At 38.5% G+C, this 19,842-nt stretch overlaps 1 protein-coding gene across 2 annotated transcripts in view; it reads left to right on the top strand.

The window, feature by feature from the left end:
• LOC140242406 (MAP kinase-activated protein kinase 2-like) overlaps positions 1–19,842 on the top strand; it is a 50,212-nt gene that overhangs the window by 20,110 nt on the left and 10,260 nt on the right. For both annotated transcript variants that reach the window (XM_072322152.1, XM_072322145.1), the window contains one exon: positions 19,542–19,600. In XM_072322152.1, the coding sequence (XP_072178253.1) occupies positions 19,542–19,600 (59 nt within the window). The remainder of the gene's footprint in view (positions 1–19,541; positions 19,601–19,842) is intronic.

The raw sequence follows: 19,842 nt of genomic DNA, 5'->3' as shown, positions 1-19,842 counted from the left end.
CATTTCATCATCTTGAGCTGCATTATCTCACTGCAAGGTCATGTGAGCTCCTTCCATTCTTCTTCTGATCGTGCAAAATCAAGATCTTGTTTACTTTTGTTGCAAAAATTGAATTAAAAAAAAAAACACCTTTGTACAGTGTGGCTTGACACGCTAACTCTAATGATATCCTTTACAACAATTACTTCCTTGGATTGACTAATATTTTTTTTGCTAACCCCCTTTTTTTTTCAGTTAGTGCTGTGTAGAGAAACTAAATACATTGCCTCTATTGAATAGGACACTGTGTCCAATGCAGCAGTACTGGTACTGTATATAAGTTTGTAGCATTTGTCCCCATTGGCCGTATTCAGGTCACCTTTTCCGTGATAGTAAAAACAAAACAATGAGTCAAATGTCTCTAATGCATGATGCAATGTGAATGACTTCAAAGGGAAGTGTAATCGTCGATGGATATAATGGAGGCCTGGCGAGGCCAGAAATATTAATCAATTATGCTCGGAAACCTATTTATGCCTCATTACTGATGGCACTGCCTGCGCTGTCGTGATTATGAGTGTTTGGCTTTTTGAAGACTGCATGGTACCCACTAACCATTGTCTTTCCAATATCAGCTCAGTTGAGTTCATAACAGTTAATATATTTAGCGCAAGTAAAACATAGTGTGCAGTGGCATTATCATTTTGATAGGGTGTCAAGTTTAAATGTACATGTATTAATAAAACCTAGTATAATTGAGAGTTGATTGTAGACTTGGGCAACAGAATAAAAAAGGTGCTAAAACTGAAGACATCCCATATTTCAATTCAAACATTCTAATCTGCAGATGAGAAAATTATTGGGATATTATATACAGGTGTGTAAATATGGTTGCTAAAAGTATGCAGTCATTCTGTCCGAAAGAACACACACGCTCACACGCACACAATCAAACCAATATTTGAAATGTGCAGTATATGTTGTTTGATATTAAATATTCATGTGTGTGTACACATCATGTTTAGTTTTAATGTACACTACATTCTTTGTAGGTGTATTTACAGTATATGTGTGTGTGATGTACCAGTGTGTGTGTATGTACATGTACACATAGTATAACTTTGTCTGTTTTCTCCTGACATACAGTAAATTCAGTATGAATTGTAAACTGCTTTAATCAGCTTGCATTTCCGTGCAACTGAAAGCATCGATTGTGCCAAGTTGGCATGTGTGTGTGTGTGTGTGTGTGTGTGCGTTGTGTGTTTTGCATGTGTGACTTTGGAAGTTCTGTCTGACTTTTATAGGGAGAGATAGCATAATATTATGTTACACAATGTACAATGTAATCATGCGGATGCTGTCCTGTTGAGATCTCTTCTGTTTGTGGTTTTCCCAGTACAGTCGTAATTGTGATTGTGACGTCACAGAGCTGTCCTCGCATTGATTACAGGATGTTAGCACGGATCGGACATTTAATGGCAGCTAAAAGTTTATGCTTGACACTATATTTGGGGGTATGGGCAGGGTGTATACATTGTTTTATAGTGGTCTTATGCTGTGGTACCTGCAGATTTTTTAATGTTGGCTGACTGTAAAACCGTACGATCTGGTTTTCACTGTGGCACTTGTTTTTTCTCTCTTTTCTTTTTTAATGGCATCCGATCAACATATCATGTCATTATGCATTGCTGTAATCTTTATGTATGATACAGTAACGCATTTCCTGCATGTGTGATGAAAATACATGTAGTAAAAGGTTTTCACGAGAACCCAGTACAAAATACGTAGATCATGCATAATTATAGATCATACATACACATGTATAATGTGTTGTATGAATAGCTTCAGAATTGTATCCTTTTGGGTGCTATATTTTGCAACTGTACTTACAGTAATTATTTATTCATTTTTTGAGGGTTTTTTTGAGTCATCTAACACTGAATCCACTACAATATTAGCATCTTGAAGAACCTTGTTGAAAAATCAAAAAATAACAAAATGCCTTGCTAGACTGTCAAAGTGCATCAGTCTTGGAGAAAGAAGTGCCACCTCTTATTTTTGTTTTCCTTTTTCAATTTCTGTAATTGTACCCTCGAAGATCAGCTGTGAAAATTGCAAACAGTAATGAGGTAATGAAGATTAACTCTGGCAATTAGGAGGTGAATTTAGATGAAGATCTAAACCTCTGGTTCTTTCCAACACCCCCCCCCCCCTCTTTTTTTTTTATAGCTTGAGCAAAGTATCAAATCATTATCCAGACAAATGATAATTGGTGAGAACACACAGCCAGAAGGATTTGGCAGCTGGGGGAGGGTGGGGGGGGGGGGGGGGGAGAAGGGGGAGAAAGGTTGTAAGAATTTTGAGACTTCTTGAGAAAAAATTTTGTTCAAAAGTAGCATCTCAAGACGCCAAGAGTAGATACCTCACAGACTTGCTTTGCTTTAAAAAAGGGATTGTTTTGTATTACAGTAATTTTCGAGCAGTGAAATCTGTGATCATCATGATAGAATGTTCATCCTGCTTCTATCATATGGACGGAATTAATAATCAAAATTTGATTTTATATACATTCACTTTTATGAACATGTACACTGTAGTGCTAATGCACAATGCTTCTTGATGAGAATGATAATTGCTCATATTTTATTTCAAATCATGGTAAAAGTTTGTGCATTATTAGCTTGCAAAGAAAACCAATAATGTTATCATGTGGATTTTTTCCCCCTCAGAAAATATGATCACAGTAGATGTGGCCATGCAATTTGTAAAAGAAAAGATTGTCTACATACATTTGTATATAATGTAAATCTCAGTCTGCTGCATGCTTCCATGTCATAATACTTCAAATAGGTTGTTGAGCTTTTTATTATCTCATCCAATATCCACCAGTTTAATCATCCTGGCATTGGAGGCTCCCTTCATCAGAACAGAGGTTATTAAAAAGCACCTGTACAGTTGAAATGCGATCATCTTAAAGCAGTGTGAGAGGGCGTGTACCCTGCCATATTGATTGTGTTCATGAATGACATTCCATTTCATACAGTGTCATTGTTCATGGAAGGCCCGAAGGTCACTTTGTGTATCACTGATTTTTGAACTTTTTCACCCTCATGTGTTATCAGGCTAACTTGTTTTTGGATGTTGAAATGGTCATTCTTTATCCATTTATTTTTATTTTTTTGATTTCCCTGTTGTGGAAACAAGTTTTTACGTGGTAGGAAAACACATCAGTATTTTGAGCAGTTTTTCACATTTACTTGATGTTGGATCATAAGGTACAGACAGCAGTGTTACACAGTATTGTTCTCTTGGTTCAAAACATCACATCTAAAATGCTGCTTGGTACAATGTACATTTGGTATGTGAAAATCTCTTTCTCTGTGATTCACAGGGTGCAGCCATGGGTGGGCTGACATATAATGTCGTAACGTGTAATGATTCATACAACATCAGACTGATGTTAGGAAAAGACTCAGATGTCATTTTTCATGTGCTGAGGTATTATACATTACACTTGAGTACTGGCAGGACTTTTCCTTGAAATAGCCTTTGTGTATCTACAATGTAGCCCAAATCTTTTATTGTTCATACTACAATGTAGTTGAGGTAATGGTATATTTCAGAGAATGCTACAATGATGAGAAAGCAATGTAGAAAACCCTGTTTCCTGCTGATTGGCGATTGCATCAGGATGTGGAAGTCGGCAGGAACATGATACAAGGCTCTTGTTTCTCCCTACGAACTCCTCTTACAACACACACACACACACACACACACACACACACACACACACACACATGCATTCAACACTATAAAAGTACTGGTACTTAAAACACAAACAAAGTAAAGCACTGCCAGTGTAACCGTGTTTCCTGAACAAGTTTACCACACATATATTTCCTTGTTGTAGTACTGTTTCCTTTATACTATACATTTTTAGTGCAATACATCACATAATTCTAAATTTGGTCACCACCTAATACACAATAAATTCTACTGACTTTGACCATTTGAAAGGTAACCTCTTCACATCAAACACATGTATTTTTTGTGTATGTGTTCAAAGAGAAAAGATGCACAGATGAGATTACAAATGTGTATGAATGGTCATAACCATTTCCCACTTTTTTCCCTGTAGAAAAAGACTATCTGAATGCAGTTACCATATATCAGGGAAAAGTGAATATTGTATATATTGCTTTTGTTTTTTATTAGTTCATAAAACAAAGAAACATATTTGCTTTTTTTTTTCATCATATTTCGAAGATTATTACCCAGTATATCCCAGCTGTCAAGTCAAAGATTCTGAACAAGACAGCTCTTCATTTCTCAGAAGCAAAATTTAATGAAAAGAAAGGGAGAATAGAAATCCATGACCTGCCGAAAATAATGCTCTTGTGGCATATGAAAGCAAATTACCTGTGTGCATACAGATCTCAGATGAATGATGAATCATGCCGATGACAAACTGCTTGGGTGGTGCTACACTGTAACCATGGTGACTAGCCTGAGATATATACATTGTTATTGTATGACATCTGGTGCGATGCGGGATTACTAATGTGAATTGAAGTTATAATGGTGGTCACAGAATAATCTGGGAATTAGAAAAAAGTATTTATTATTATTATTAAAAAAAAAAGCGCTTCGGTAAATTGCATCTATGACAGTTTGCCTTCATTTTTTTTTCTGGCCTTTGAAATTGGGCTTGGAGTACTGTCAGCGTCTAATCGGTTATGTGCATTGCTTTTTTACTACCTTTTGTCATGGTTGAATTAGTTCTCGTATTGCAAGAAAAGGTCTATTCATGGTAGAGAGCACAAAGTGGGGACCCCTTGACACTCTGTGGGGACATTGATGAATGTCAGTAAATGTTCTCAAAGTGTATGGTGGAGTCGGCAGACTGTGACGCCTGTTCTAGTGATGACATGGCAAGAATTTCACGGACGTCTCTAAGGAAGCCAAAGATGCACCGGACATGCATGTGCTCTTAATGTATTGTGCATAGTTTGACTTGCTCTTTGAACCATGTGAGAGGGTATTTGTTCTCTTTGCATTTGTACACTTCCATTTTGGCCTCTAATGTAGCTTTTTTACAGTCATCCTTGCCTAAAAATCGAATCTATTTGGACTGAAGAAATTGCTTCAACTTAGAGAAAATTTGACTTATGAGGGATTAAAATCAATATCAAGAGAAGAGGACTTCAAAAGACCTTCCACTTAGACGAATATTTGACTTGTGATTGTGAGGTCAACTTGAAGGTTGACTGTAGCTACATGTTGTATGATGTACTAAATTTGTATGCATTTTTGTTATCCGTCGATTGTTGAGAAGAAAGTGTGTTTTTAAGAGTCAGCTTTCGTCAGTGGCACACTACAGTCTGTATTTGGAAAACTGGTATTTCCATGAGCAAGCCTATCGTCTGTATTAAGAGGGAGACACGTGCGTAATTCTTCATGCAATTCATGTATCGATGAATGCGAGATGCAATTCATTGAGCAAGGCATGCCAGCGAGACCGAGAGGAAAGTGTTGTGGTAAAGAGGTTTAACGTGAGACATGCAGGGAATGAGGTGACACAAGGTTCGTCATTTTGTCACGAGGAATTCATCAGAATCAGAGTGGCAGGTTCAGTTGTACAAACGTGTACATCGATTTGAAGAAAGATGGCATTTATTTACTTGAGTGTGCAGACTTGTGCCGCCCACACTCTTTTCATTTTACTTTTGATCAACGGCATATTGCGGAGTGACTGCTATTTAGAGTGCATGATTGTTTGCTTGTTGTGAAATTGTATGATCATGTGCATGGTACCTCAAGCTTTCTACCAGCAATGTGCCGCACGTGCGTCATCTGGGGAATAAAACAGTAAACACCTGGGCTGTTGTAGTGAGGGGTATTGATAGGGGCCCACTTCTGAGAAACTGAACGGTGACGAATTAAAGGTACAATGTATTGCCAAGCAAGGACTTCTCCAGTATGACAGGGTCTATGCATCACCTACACAAAGTATAAGATTATCAAAGCTATTTTCCTTTGCAACTGATTGACAAATTGCCCTACATCGACGTAAATAAGCACTGAATTGATCAGTGTTTTAGTAGTAGCCATGATAAAAAATCATGGGCGTACATACTCGAGCAGGATTCGAACCTACGATCTCCTGATGACCGGACAGGCGTCATCTCCACTAGACCACCGAGCTTTCGCCCGACAGCAAGTGTTGGTTCTAATCCTTATAGCATGCAGCGGGTACTGCTTTGTTATTTAAATTCATGAAATTCTTCCGTCGAGATGTTTTCATTGCAACTGATTGACAAATTGCCCTACATCGACGTAAATAAGCACTGAATTGATCAGTGTTTTAGTAGTAGCCATGATAAAAAATCATGGGCGTACATACTCGAGCAGGATTCGAACCTACGATCTCCTGATGACCGGACAGGCGTCATCTCCACTAGACCACCGAGCCTGTCCGGTCATCAGGAGATCGTAGGTTCGAATCCTGCTCGAGTATGTACGCCCATGATTTTTTATCATGGCTACTACTAAAACACTGATCAATTCAGTGCTTATTTACGTCGATGTAGGGCAATTTGTCAATCAGTTGCAATGAAAACATCTCGACGGAAGAATTTCATGAATTTAAATAACAAAGCAGTACCCGCTGCATGCTATAAGGATTAGAACCAACACTTTCGCTGTCGGGCGAAAGCTCGGTGGTCTAGTGGAGATGACGCCTGTCCGGTCATCAGGAGATCGTAGGTTCGAATCCTGCTCGAGTATGTACGCCCATGATTTTTTATCATGGCTACTACTAAAACACTGATCAATTCAGTGCTTATTTACGTCGTTGTAGGGCAATTTGTCAATCAGTTGCAATGAAAACATCTCGACGGAAGAATTTCATGAATTTAAATAACAAAGCAGTACCCGCTGCATGCTATAAAGCTATTTTCCTCTTAAATATTTCTACCAACTCAAAATAAAAAAGAAAAAAAGGCATCATTTGTGCAATCTTGTGCAGGCGTGATGCTTTGTAGCATTACATGACACCATTTGATGTAGTTGATGTAACATACAGTGATGCAGTATTACTGGCTCGGCCTGCATGCTTTCTGTTGCAACCACTGCAGACATCTTTTGACTGATGCAGTGGACCTGGTAATTCAGAAGAAATTTAATTAAAAACATATATGTTAATCACTATTAAAATTGCAAGTTGTGTATATTCCATAAATGCTAGTAATTATGTCTTGGTCTTCTCTTCGCAGAAATCATAGCTTTGCTCTACTGTGTAGATATCATTGGCATACATGTGTATTTAAAGCAAAAATAGATTGATAAGCAAAGGTCTTCTTAGCCTGGCTGTCTCCTTTAAAGTGTCATCTTGAAGGCCCATGCATCAAAAGAGTACCAGCATACAATCAAAGAAGTTGACTGTAATCAAAGCCTTTAATCATGTGGGAATTCCCTTTTTGCTTACTTTGACATGATGGCATAAGATGTATTCTCCTGATGACATCATTCAGGTCTTAGAAATGAGTGTGTTTTGGAAGAAGGGGGTGATTCACAAGTCATGCATTTGTGATGATGCAATATGCAAAGAATGCCTCTTTACCTCACCTGGAGCTCAGCCGTTGAATGGGGCAGAATTGTGACCTTTAGCCAGGCTATTTTGGGCCAAACTTGCACAATCTGCATCGGTCATGCATGTCATTGTTACCTGCTAGCCTAAATTTGTTTGTTTGTTAGTAAAAAAAAAGGAAGAAAAGAGAGGAGGGGGAGAAAATGTAGCAAAGTGCTGTGGCTCTTGCTCTAGTTAGCCACAAAGATTTAGCCATCAGCACTCGCAAGTGATGACATTAGTATGCAGTAGTACTACAACTGGCTCTTGTCCACAGCAGAGCATTACCTTGCCTCCCTCCCCCCCCCCCCCAGTATTTACATTCCCTTTGACAATGACGTCATCACCCATGCTTGAGCAGTGTTCATTCACATGCATGACAGGTGATGATAGCTTCCTGCTGGTCTATATTTGAGTGTGTGTGTGTGTATTGTGTGTGTGTGTGTGTGTGTGTGTGTGTGCTGGGAGAGGGGAGTATCTGCAAACCCTGCTGTTGAGACTTTTAGCCTTGGTTGTGTGCTTGTAAAACGGAAGTCACATTGCGCAAGATATGCATGGGTGGTATGACTATGATGACATCATACAAATTTACAGGCTACAATATTTTTCTTTATCTAGATAAATTCATAATTTAATCAGATTGTTTTTTTAATCTTGCACCCGCAAATTTCAAAAAATGGGTCATGCTCATCACAATCATCTGAAGGTCTTGACACCCAAGAATTTAATAAATATGCACTGTGAAGTACTGTATACGCCATATATTTCGCAAGTCTACATTTTTTCGTGAATCGGGACTTCCTCACGATTTCGTGAGTGGTTAAATTCGCAATTGTGGCTCACAATACTGAATGGAGAAATGAAGAAGTGCGTGACATATTGATATCGGGATCAGAGTCAATATTTTTGCATGTCTTTGATTCGCGAATAGCACCTGACTCGCGAAATTTACGAAAATAAAAGATGTGCAAAATATTTGGTGTGTACAGTAAATTTGGAGGATGTGCAGTGCCAATTGTGCTACTTGATACAAATACATTTATGTTTCATTAAATTTTATCACTTCAATGACCAGTTGTAATGGCCATGTGGAGGCCCATGTTCATGCACATGCTGTGTCTGTGAGTTTGTGACATACTGCAGAGTTAAATGTACATTGTATGAGGGTGAAGTGTGTGTTTCATGGTGGAATCTGCGTGTCAGTTTCTAACCCTCTGAGACCCAAAGTTTTCTTTTATTACAATACGCTATACTGTACGAGTTGAAATTTTCGCGTACAGATATTTTCACGAATTGCTACTTGGAGGACATTTTCGCGTGTTGTTAATTTCGCGGTTGCGAGGGTGTAACTGAACTTTATTTATTTGCGCATTGTTATTTTCGCATGTTGTTATTTTCGCGGTTCAACGGCGATTCGCGAAATTCGCGAAAATAAAACCACCACGAAAATTTCAGCTCGTACAGTATCATGTATGACCATCTGTTTCCATCTGCTCTGCCTTTGTCAGACTGGCAATTTTAATTTCATTTTATTTTGCTTTATTCATTTATTCATTCATTATTGTTGATCAAGCTGTATGGTGACTTTCAAAGGGCAAAAGATGAAAGATTTCGTCTCTAGGGTATGAGGAGAAAATCGTGGCCTGAATGCATATCTGCATAATTATACAGCAAACAACAGTGTCTTGTGATCTTGTCATTATTTCCACGTGGCTGAATCTATCACGGGAACTAAAGTGTAGGGAGGCACCTAACAAAGGATATTCACCGGTCTCAGTATTAATGCAGAACACATATGGACCAGTGACCAAAGTGCGACCCCCTGGCGTATTTGCACAGCCCCTCTGTTTTTCTTGCGCAATAAAGTGCAATATTGTTCACCGCTTGCATTCTCGGTCAAAATTTTGTGTGTGTATAGGGTGCAACGTAGGGTGGGGAGTCAGAAGTTACATGTAAGTGCAATGTCTACGTTGTGTAGAATATTTCTTCTGCAGTATTATGGATGCAGAGTATTTCAGTAATCTGTGGTATTTCAAGAATGTAAGAGGCTAGTCACTTGGATGAAAGGGAAAAAGGATGCTACAAATGTCATTTTAAGATGGGTTTATGTGGATTACTCACTCTAGCATTGCACAGGATAGACCTACGTGTACTTGATGGAAAATTCATTTAAAACAGGAAAAACATATAAAATGAAATGAACAGTTGATCAACAGATCAGTGATGTCTTGGCTAAAAGTAGGTAAACCATAGATATTTGGGGAAACAGTGACGTCAGCAGGGAATTAAAAAAACAAAACAAAACAAAACAAAACAAAAAACCTGAACTGTATTGACTGTGAGGTTACAAATACAAAAGTGAAATCTTCACTCTTTTCTACCTCAAAAGCCTGGATAGTGATTTCTTGTATTCTTGTGTGAAGAGGTGTGCTTTCTCTTTGCTTTTATGATCAAGGAGCCACAACAAGCTCCTGATATGATGTACAGTGATGTAACAATGAGCAGCAGTAGAATCATGCAGGAAAGGAAGGACGGACGGACGGAAAATCCAAGAAAAGTATCGCCCCCTGCACCCTTTGTGGTTGAGGCGTGAAAATCGATAATACTTGACAGAAATAAACGCATTCATATGAGCATCATCGTGCCGGTGGAAGTGCAGTCACACACATGGTCCACGTAGTTAGGTGACTGCCATCCTCAGCCCAGCTGATGTTCACAAGGCCTAGATGCATAATTGTGGTTATTCTTCCCCTTTTGCACAAATTTCCCCTTGTCTTTGTTTCTTTGCATGTATAGTTTCTGCGCAGTCACTGCTGGATGAGAAGACTACTACAGTGTATGATGTCACACGTATAGAACGATATATTAGGAAAAAAATAAAGAGGATTTCACAAAATTACACTTTTTGAAATGTATACACATTTCCTCCACTTGTCACTGCCGTATGTTAAATGATATTGTTTCCCCTACCTTCTGAAAGAGGCAAGTCAAATGTTCTTTTATTATGCGAGAAAAGTGAAAATATGTTGAATTTTCTTTATATTTTCTCTATATTGTTCTACACATGTGACATCACAAGTTGCAGCAACCAGAATGTGATCCTCACCTCAAAGAAAACTTTATTTTGTATTTGAATATTTGTATGTTGTTTTTTAAAATATCTATTACTCTGCATTAGTTAGTTTTTTTTTTTTTTTTTTTTTTTTTGCAGATGTTGATACCCCTGTAAAAAAAATGACCATTGTTTTTTTTTTTCCCTTTAAGGCTACCATACTAACAATCAACAGACAAGCAAGATGGCAGTTGCATTTATGCATGGCACTATTCTGTGAAAACAAAAGTCTGTGAAAACAAAAGCCTGTCAAAAGTCCAGGAAGAACAGGCTTCCGTAGTAGGCCTTTTTTTTTTATCAAAAGCTGGGATTCAGGGTCGGGTTGTGTGAGTCTGTATACTGTGTAGACTGGTTTTTACTTGAGTGTTTTAAACACTAGTAAAAGAAGTGCATTGTAAGAAATGTGCCTTTCAAAGTGAAAAGGAATACTCTTGATGATACGATAATAGGTGATTGTTGTTGTTGTTCAGTTTCTTTTTTAGGGTGTTGCTTTTTTCCTTCCTAGTACTGGTTATGCTTGTGGATTCTATGATATTCATCGGGACTTTTTCACCAACATTTTGCTGTCTAAAAAAAGATAATTAGAGAATAAAAATAAGTAGAGGAAGATGTATAGGAAATACACATGTGTAATATTTAGGTACGTGTATGTGTACACATGATGTAAACCATGACTTTTCATGTATTTCATGTACAGTCATGCTTGAAGTCATTGGATATTTACCTTAGTATATACCAGAAGTTTACATTTATACATTGTAATGTGTACTGCTAAAAAAAAAAAAAAACAAAAAACAAAAAAAAAACAATTGAATAAGAAGAATAAGGATTAGAACAGATGGGACAATAGTCCATCAATATACATCTGTATACGTGAACACATAAGGTTGGCTGCGTCTTACTCCTGCAACAGTAGCATGAATCTTTCGTGTGGCGGTATTAAACACCTTATGCCTATACACAGTTGTTATTCGCACATGTGCTGGCTTATTATAGGATCTGTATCCTACGCATGCCTTATAGTGTACTGTGCACAAAGTTGCTGATTTTAAAAACCCTGTGGCATTGGGATACCGTGGAGTGGGAAGCTAGGCTGGCCCAGCTCTGCTACTATTCAAGAATCCCTGTAACAAATAGTGGACAGATTTCTCACTGATCTCTGTGTATAAAGTACTCACACAGCCAAAGAATCTCGAATGAGTCAACTGTTACTGATGAGCGTGCGCTTCAATTCACATATTCACCATTCACGGTTTTCAGATGTACCCAGTGGGCAGCCAATGAACCAGGGCACGTATGAATCCCCACGCTATACGGGGTCCTGAGCCCCATGTATCTAATGCCTTCAAAAGACTCAAGTACCGTGACTGTGCCCTTTGGTTTCCACTCTTGCTACTTTCTAGTTTCTATTGGTGTATCATATCTCATCAGATCCTTGGGGAATTTTGCTGGGAAATTATCGTCTTTTCAAAGGTCTTTAAAGTAGGCAGCACTGCCTTATAAAACATAAAATTGAACTGGTGATAAAAGCTGCTCAGAATCCAGAAAAAATGACACAAATTTCCCACTTGGAAAACAAAACATTAAATTGAATCTTCAAAGCAGATGATTTATGAACTGGAAATCTTAAAGGCTTTTGAGAATTCTGCAGCTGACACACTGTGTATAACTGTACTCATGTGGATGTGACAAAATATGGCTCAAATGATAAGTAAGTTGTTATTACTAGTACTATATTGGTAAAAGTGTTCAAAAGTGTCCTTTGGGATTTGAATGTGTTAGGGTGGACTTTATCAACTTACTTTTCCAAACAACTTTCAGGGAGTTTTGGTCAGTTGATAAATGCAAAGTTGTTTTGATCATGGGGCCAAAAAGACTGTACATTTCTGAAATGTTGTAAAAAGTGTGATCGCAAACTCATTTGAGCCAGAAAGTCGTTTTTGTAGAGTCGATAAATGCAAAGTCATTTTGAAACGGGTAGCTCAGACCTTCTGATGTCAACTGCTGCCAACTACACATCTCCGCTCCTTGGGTCAAGTTGCGCCTTAGAACTGCACAGTGACAGGGCCTCCCAGTGGACTCACGACAGAGTTGATATTATGCAACATCTCGAAATGTGATCCAAAAGGCGTTTTCAAACGCATTTTGATAGTGGGTATTGAAACTCGTTACAAACATGGGAAAGTTGACAAATGCAGCCTGAGATGATTGGGGTAGAAGAGCTGAACATATCGAGCAACAGTTGTGAATCAGGAGTTCATGAACTCAAGAGAGGCGTCATATATACAAGTACAGTCTGTAGTGTGACCACACAACTGTTTCTCATGTGATCAGTACATGCACGAGGCATGCAGTTTACTACTACAGTGATATGAATGGTAGTGGATGCTAATGTAATAACACACACGCACACACTGAGAGTCAACAATACCACAGTATGCAATTCACAGACGGCAACCACTGTCCGTGCTTAGGCTTTTTCTTTTTTTTTTCTTTCTTCTGTTTCTTAATTCCCTGATAACTTTGACAATTTGATAAATATGATGTATTTTTTGTTGTTTCCCGTCTCGCACCCAACTGGTAACATGAAGAAGTAGGTAATAGCAACCTGCCATTTGTGACATTCACAGTGACGTGAATTATTGGGACCCAAATCTCGATCCATAGCATAAGATTTTTTTTTTTTTTTTTTTAGTAGTGTGTAGATATAAAAATCTTAGTAAGTAGAAATCTTGCAATTACCGTAAAACAAAACATTTTAGTGTGCATTTTAATTTCATGAATTCTGCAAAAGGCATGATTTAGGAAGTTAAAGGGGATGGCTAGTAACTGATCAGTGGGAATCAGTGGGGAATGCTGGGGGATGATTGTTCCAATCCTTGTGGGATTCATTTAAGAGTACTATTGTGTGAAAATTATTTGCTTCAGATTGGTCTCATAATCAAGTAATGTACAGTTCAGTGTTTCCAGGTTAGCGTGACTATACAGTGTCGGGCTGTTAACGATCGCCCCGACACTGTACAGTCATGCTAACCTGGAAACATTGAACTGCACATTACTTGAATTATGAGACCAATCTGAAGCAAATAATTTTCACACAATCATATGTATAATGTACTCTTCAAATCCCACAAGGATTGGAACAATCATCCCCCTTCATTCCCACTGATTCCCACTGATCAGTTAATAGCCATCCCCTTTAAAGGGAAGGTAAACCCAAAAAGCAATGTGGATTGAGTGAAAGCAGCAACATTAGTAGAACACATCAGTGAAAGTTTGAGGAAAATCGGACAATCGATGCAAAAGTTATGAATTTTTAAAGTTTTGGTGTTGAAACCGCTGGATGAGGAGACTACTAGAGGATATGACGTGTGAGTGGACAACAATACAAAGAAAATATAAAGGAAATTCAACAAAAATTCACTTTTCTAGAATTATGAAAGAGCAATGGACCAACCTCTTTCAGAAAGCAGGGGGAATAATTGCTACCCCTAACATATGTCAATATCAAGTTGATGGAATTTGTAATTTTCATGAAAAATTGATTTTTGTAGAATTTTCTTTATATTTTCTTGGTATTGTTGTCCACTCATACGTCATAACCTCTAGTAGTCTCCTCGTCCAGCGGTTCCAACACCAAAATTTTAAAAATTCATAACTTTTGCATCGATTGTCCGATTTTCTTCAAACTTTCACTGATGTGTTCTATTAATGTTGCTGCTTTCACTCAATCCACATTGCTCTTGGGGTTTATCTTCCCTTTAAGATGCACACGAAAATTCTTCACAATATGCATTGAATTCCTGTGGCAATTCACGAAAATTTATTGCTTTACAGTATTTGCGAAGTGGTGCAGTAATTTGCACTTGGGCAAGTGTCTGAATGCTGGAGCAAATAATCTAAAAAATGTTCATCCCATCGTTTAAAACACGCATCACATCAGTGCATGAGCACAAGTTAACCTCAAGGGTCATCATTTCGGTAGGTTTAAAACATGAGCAGTTTGGTCGACAATTATTGGGATCGTAGTGCGATATTTTTGTTTCTATTTGCGTTTACACGCAGCCGAGACCACCTCCAGAGCGTGGCCAAATGCGTGGCCAATTTTGGCCTCGCATTTGGCCTTTTGCGCGTTTACACTGAAATGAAGGAGGGCTCGAGCCTCGCACTGTAAACGGGGTCTTGGACCCCGTTTACAGTGCGGGGCCGGGCTCGGCCGCGGCTCGGCCGCGGCCGAGCCCGACCTCAATTTTGTCCGTTTACACTGCTGGGCTCGGCCGCGCTTTTGATTCAAACCTTTCAACATTTTGTCGTAGTGGCGCTCTGCCTGTAAACAAACGCAATTTGGTATTGTCTGGTTTTCAGACCCTTTGCCAAATGAATTCCGTGGCGACGAAGTCGCCGTTCGGGCAAAGGCCTTTGCCGAAGGAAAAAAATCCTTTGCAGGACAAAACCACCTTAAACTATACTAGTTTTCGACGTTGAGGGGGTTAATATCCTGAATAGCGAAAGATACAGGCAGAGGGTTTGGAAGCCAGACTAAAATTGGCCGCGCAATTGGCCGCGCATTTGGCCCAGTTTGCGTTTACACCAAGAAGAGGCCGGGCTCGGCCGCGGCTCGGCCGCGGCCGAGACCACCTCCAGAGCGAGGCCAAATGCGAGGCCAATTTTGGCCTCGCATTTGGCCTTTTGCGCGTTTACACTGAAGCGGGGCTGGGCTCGGCCGCGGCCGAGCCTCGCACTGTAAACGGGGTCTTAGACCCTGCCTAGTCTATCACAGACAAATCAATGTGATGGTATGTCCCCATTGTACATTTGACATAGCTTTGCCTATTGTGCATGTGTGTTTGTAGGGTTACATGTTTACCAGGTATTGTTATTTCCCACCCACAGGGTTAGTTTGGAGTAGGAAGTGTTTTCTGCAGGATCAAAATAGTTCTAAAGCTGGAGTTGTTCTCGGCATACATCTACACATAAAGCAATGTGTAGACAAGCATTTCACTGGGAGACAAACATAACACTGACTCACACACACACACACACCCCAAAAAAAAAAAAAAAAACCCACAAAACAACTGTCTAATAAATGCATTGAGTATCTGATTACTACCACCATATACTGTCAGGAGTCTAGAGGATCTTTGTATTTCATAACAAGAAAAGAAAGTATCGTTGTGCTTCCCTGTACAAGACTTGTATACCGGTAACGAAAGTTGTCATTACTTCCTTTTGAGGGTCAGCAGTTCCCTTCTTTTCCTTGTCTATAGTGTGTTACTCCATGCAGCAAGTGTAAATGAAGTTGTAACTTGTTCTTTTATTGTGTGTGTAAGTTTTTTTTTTTTTTTGAGAGTGTGTTTTAATGTAAACTACAATGATAACTTGTAGAGGCCTGCAAAGGTTGCCTTCGAAAAGCAATTTCAGGGCTTGTCATGATGAAATAAAGATGCAAAACTGAATTACATCTTGTATGTGATTTGCTTGCAGACTGAAGCATAGAGCAATTGCTACATCTAAACAAATATACGCGGAAACATTTGAAGTACATTTCTCTCTGTGTCCTGTTGAAAAATGAAACCAAACAGTATCACTGTTAGTCTAGACAGTGTTAAAGGATGACACTTATGATATGCTGGTACAATCAATGTACATTCTATGTGAATGTATTATACACTGATTTCCTTTCTGCCCGTACTGGTGACTCGAATAGCTAAAAAAGCCAATGCCATGTAGTATTTGTGAGTATAACATCTTGCGAAATGGGACTTGTAAGACAGTTTTGTGAGTGGTTAAATTCATGAGCAAGAATCGTGGCAATGGAATGAGGAATAAGTGTAATTCCCTTTTCTAGAGAAAAATTAGTGATTTTCTACCTTTGAGATGGTATATTGCTTTTGCGTTACAGGAAACAATGCTTTTGTTAGTTGCTTATTGGCAAATATCAGTTAGATCAGTTAAACTAGCAAATATAAACCACAGCAAAATGTACCTCCACAGTATGCCTGTATTGTACATATACACTGTACCTTTACATATGAACCGTGTGCTTGTATTGTATGTAGTGGTTTCTTATAATATGTAGTACTGATCTACACAAGATGAAGAGTACTATGGTACTTGTGAGATCAGCAACCATCGGGAATATGGCAAACAGAAATTATTCTAGATGAATGCACATCTCCATGGCAACCAGTGGGCATTTCACAAAAGGTGAAACCCTTTTGCCTCACTTTATGCCCTGGGATTTGACGTGTGCATCGCACACTGAGCTGAACATATCGTACAGAGTCAAAATCACAGAGACACTTTCTCATTCATGTGTACAACACATTTATGTCATGAATGAATGCTGGATCTTTCCTGTGGGCTGGCTTCAGATAAGAATACTGCTAGCAGATTTTGATCAATTAATCTCCGTCAAGGTCAGACAAAACAGTATAAATTAATTGAACCATGTGCACTGGTTATAGCACCGTCTGTGCATGCTGTTGATTTGTGCTGGTGTGGAGTACAATGTACAGTAGGCAGGAGAAGAATTTCCTACTGATGCATAGTGCACTTTTATACATAGGACATAATTATTTGCTGATTCCCCATCCGTAGATCTATTACAACACTTTATGATGCATTGTGTTATGGAGGGTTATTGTGTGACATGCCAATCTACCCAGGACCACATGTGCAGGTATTGTTTTAGTTAGGCGATCCATGATTAATCATACAATTGTAGATGTATAAATAAATGACAAACTTTTACATGCTATTTTCTACATATAACACACTGCTCAGGAAGGATGTTAGTTAAGGTACGCGTGTCCAGGATCAATGAGTGCAAAATGCAATGTGATACAACAGAATGACGAAGGCATCCAGTGCAGATGCAACAGGATCAGATTTTTTTTTTGTTTTTGTTTTTCAATTGCTCAGTAACTGATGTTTAGTATTGACAACAGTCCTTTTGGTAGTTCAGAGCGATGTTAATCAAAGGCCCAATTTAACAATGTTTCCAGTTTAAAAAAAAATGAAAAAATGTGAGCTACATATACATACACTGTAGTCATTACATGCTGCCAGAGTCTGTGATGTTGTGTTCACACAAAACCAGGAAAATATAAGTGATGAAGACAAATTTTGAATGCTTTCAAAAACAAAAGATATGTGAATGATGGGGATTTTGTGACTATTCTCAATATTTCCAGTGATAGACACTAGTGGCAGAATAAAACATTTAGTGAAAGGTTTATTATCATAATGATATTTGTTCATAGGTCACTTTCATAATGGTATCTGAAAGAGCTGAAATTTCAAAACTTTTGTATGCTGGAAGTGGTTGTTGTTGTTGTTGTTTTTCTATGCACCTGATCATATCACATCACACAGTTGGCAAAATTTGATCTTTCCTGAAATTGTGCTACCACAGCGTATTTACAGTTGATAAAAGCACAGATTCCTTTCCTTGGTTGCCAGCCTTTGACTGACCACAGTGTCATAATATGAAGGGAGGAAGGATGAGCAAAGGTTGTGTGTGCCAAGATGTAGGAAATGGTGTTAGCTATTTTAAGACGGGTTGCTAGGAGAAAGATGAAGAACACTTCCTAAAACAGCTATATGAGAGTAACACTATCAGGTACATGTGTATTTACAGCACTTCAAATCTGTTTGAAAGAAAACAAACAAACAATGAACACCAATCAGTTTTCCATGCATATGTGTCTTATAGCCTTTCTTCAGTCACTAGTTTGATTTGAAAATGAAGTAAAAAGCAAAATGCTTTACAGCTGTACCTATATGTACAATTTTATACTCGTAGATAGCTACAGTTGATAGCTTACAATATATTACTTTCTTACTTACTTACTTGGGTTTACTTGGGTGTAGAGATGTAAAGCATCTGCTTATGTGCCCCTCGTCAATTGATTGCGGTCTTAGGATGATTGTTCAGTTGTATACATGCCAGTCATTTTGATACAGAACATTCTGATTCTATTTTACAGGAAAATTAAAACTCAATGCAAACTTTTATTGCCTTGTTTGTGAATGCCTGCTAATGATGACATGTGGGAAATGGGGGAAAATTTTGTATTTTGGCAATACTTTCTCCCATGTATTCCTCATTTATTGAATTTCAGGGTTGTCAGGGTATGAGAAGGATGAGATAAAGCAGTGTTATTTTGCTATTTGCTTTTAAAAGTGAGGTAAATAAATTGGACACTATGATACATCGTGCAGACAGTTTTGGGGAAAAAGAGCTTGCATTGTCTCATATGTTTTGAAAGCATTCTCTGCATATATATGGGTTTGAGTGAAGTTGACATTTATCTCCTAACTCTCAGCCATGAGCCTTGCTTGCATTTATTTGAATAGAAATGGGTCAAAGATTTTCCCAAGCTGAAAAGCGAGTGGTATGCTCGCCGTCTTGACAGCAATCATCCATTCACTGTGGAGTAAATGAGGATTTGGTGTAATTTTCATGACGGACACAGATATTCTGCTTTTTGTGGACAGTGCATTCGGAATGGTTATTTTTGTCAACATGAAGCATCATCTTGTTTTGCGAAGATGACAGTGCAAATTTAGAGAAAAGGTCAATTTATTCCTGTACTCCATCATGTTATTTTTCCTTCTCTTCCCCTCCCCCTTTTATTGTATAAACAGTTCCGATGCATGATAATATAAGAGATAAAACGCAAAGAAGGCATCCATTCTTCATGTGCCATGCAACAGCAATGTCATATGTTTGGGTGTGTTTGTATGCACACCATCAAATGTGATAGTGATTGATGATTTATATATATTTCTTCTTCTCTATTTGATTTCTTTTTGTAGCATGGAAGGGGGAGAGCTGTTCAGCAGGATACAGGAGAGATCAATGTTCACAGAGAGAGGTGAGTTAGAAGAGGGCGTTAACCCTATAGATGGTCATCTGGTTGCTGGACAAGATGCACCTGTCTTGGACCAGGGCCCCATTTCAATAAAAAGTTGACATGATAGCAACTTTATGAAGAATTACCCCCTGTGTTAGAGATGCATATTCTAGGAAAAAAAAGAAGAAAGAAAGCAAAAAACCTCCATCCAAAACCAAAGCCAAAACCAAAACAAACAAACGAACAAACAAACAAACTAACAA

The sequence above is a fragment of the Diadema setosum genome, chromosome 2 (genome assembly GCF_964275005.1).
Source record: "Diadema setosum chromosome 2, eeDiaSeto1, whole genome shotgun sequence".
Classification (NCBI taxonomy): domain Eukaryota; kingdom Metazoa; phylum Echinodermata; class Echinoidea; order Diadematoida; family Diadematidae; genus Diadema; species Diadema setosum.
This window is presented reverse-complemented; position numbering and strand designations above follow the sequence as displayed.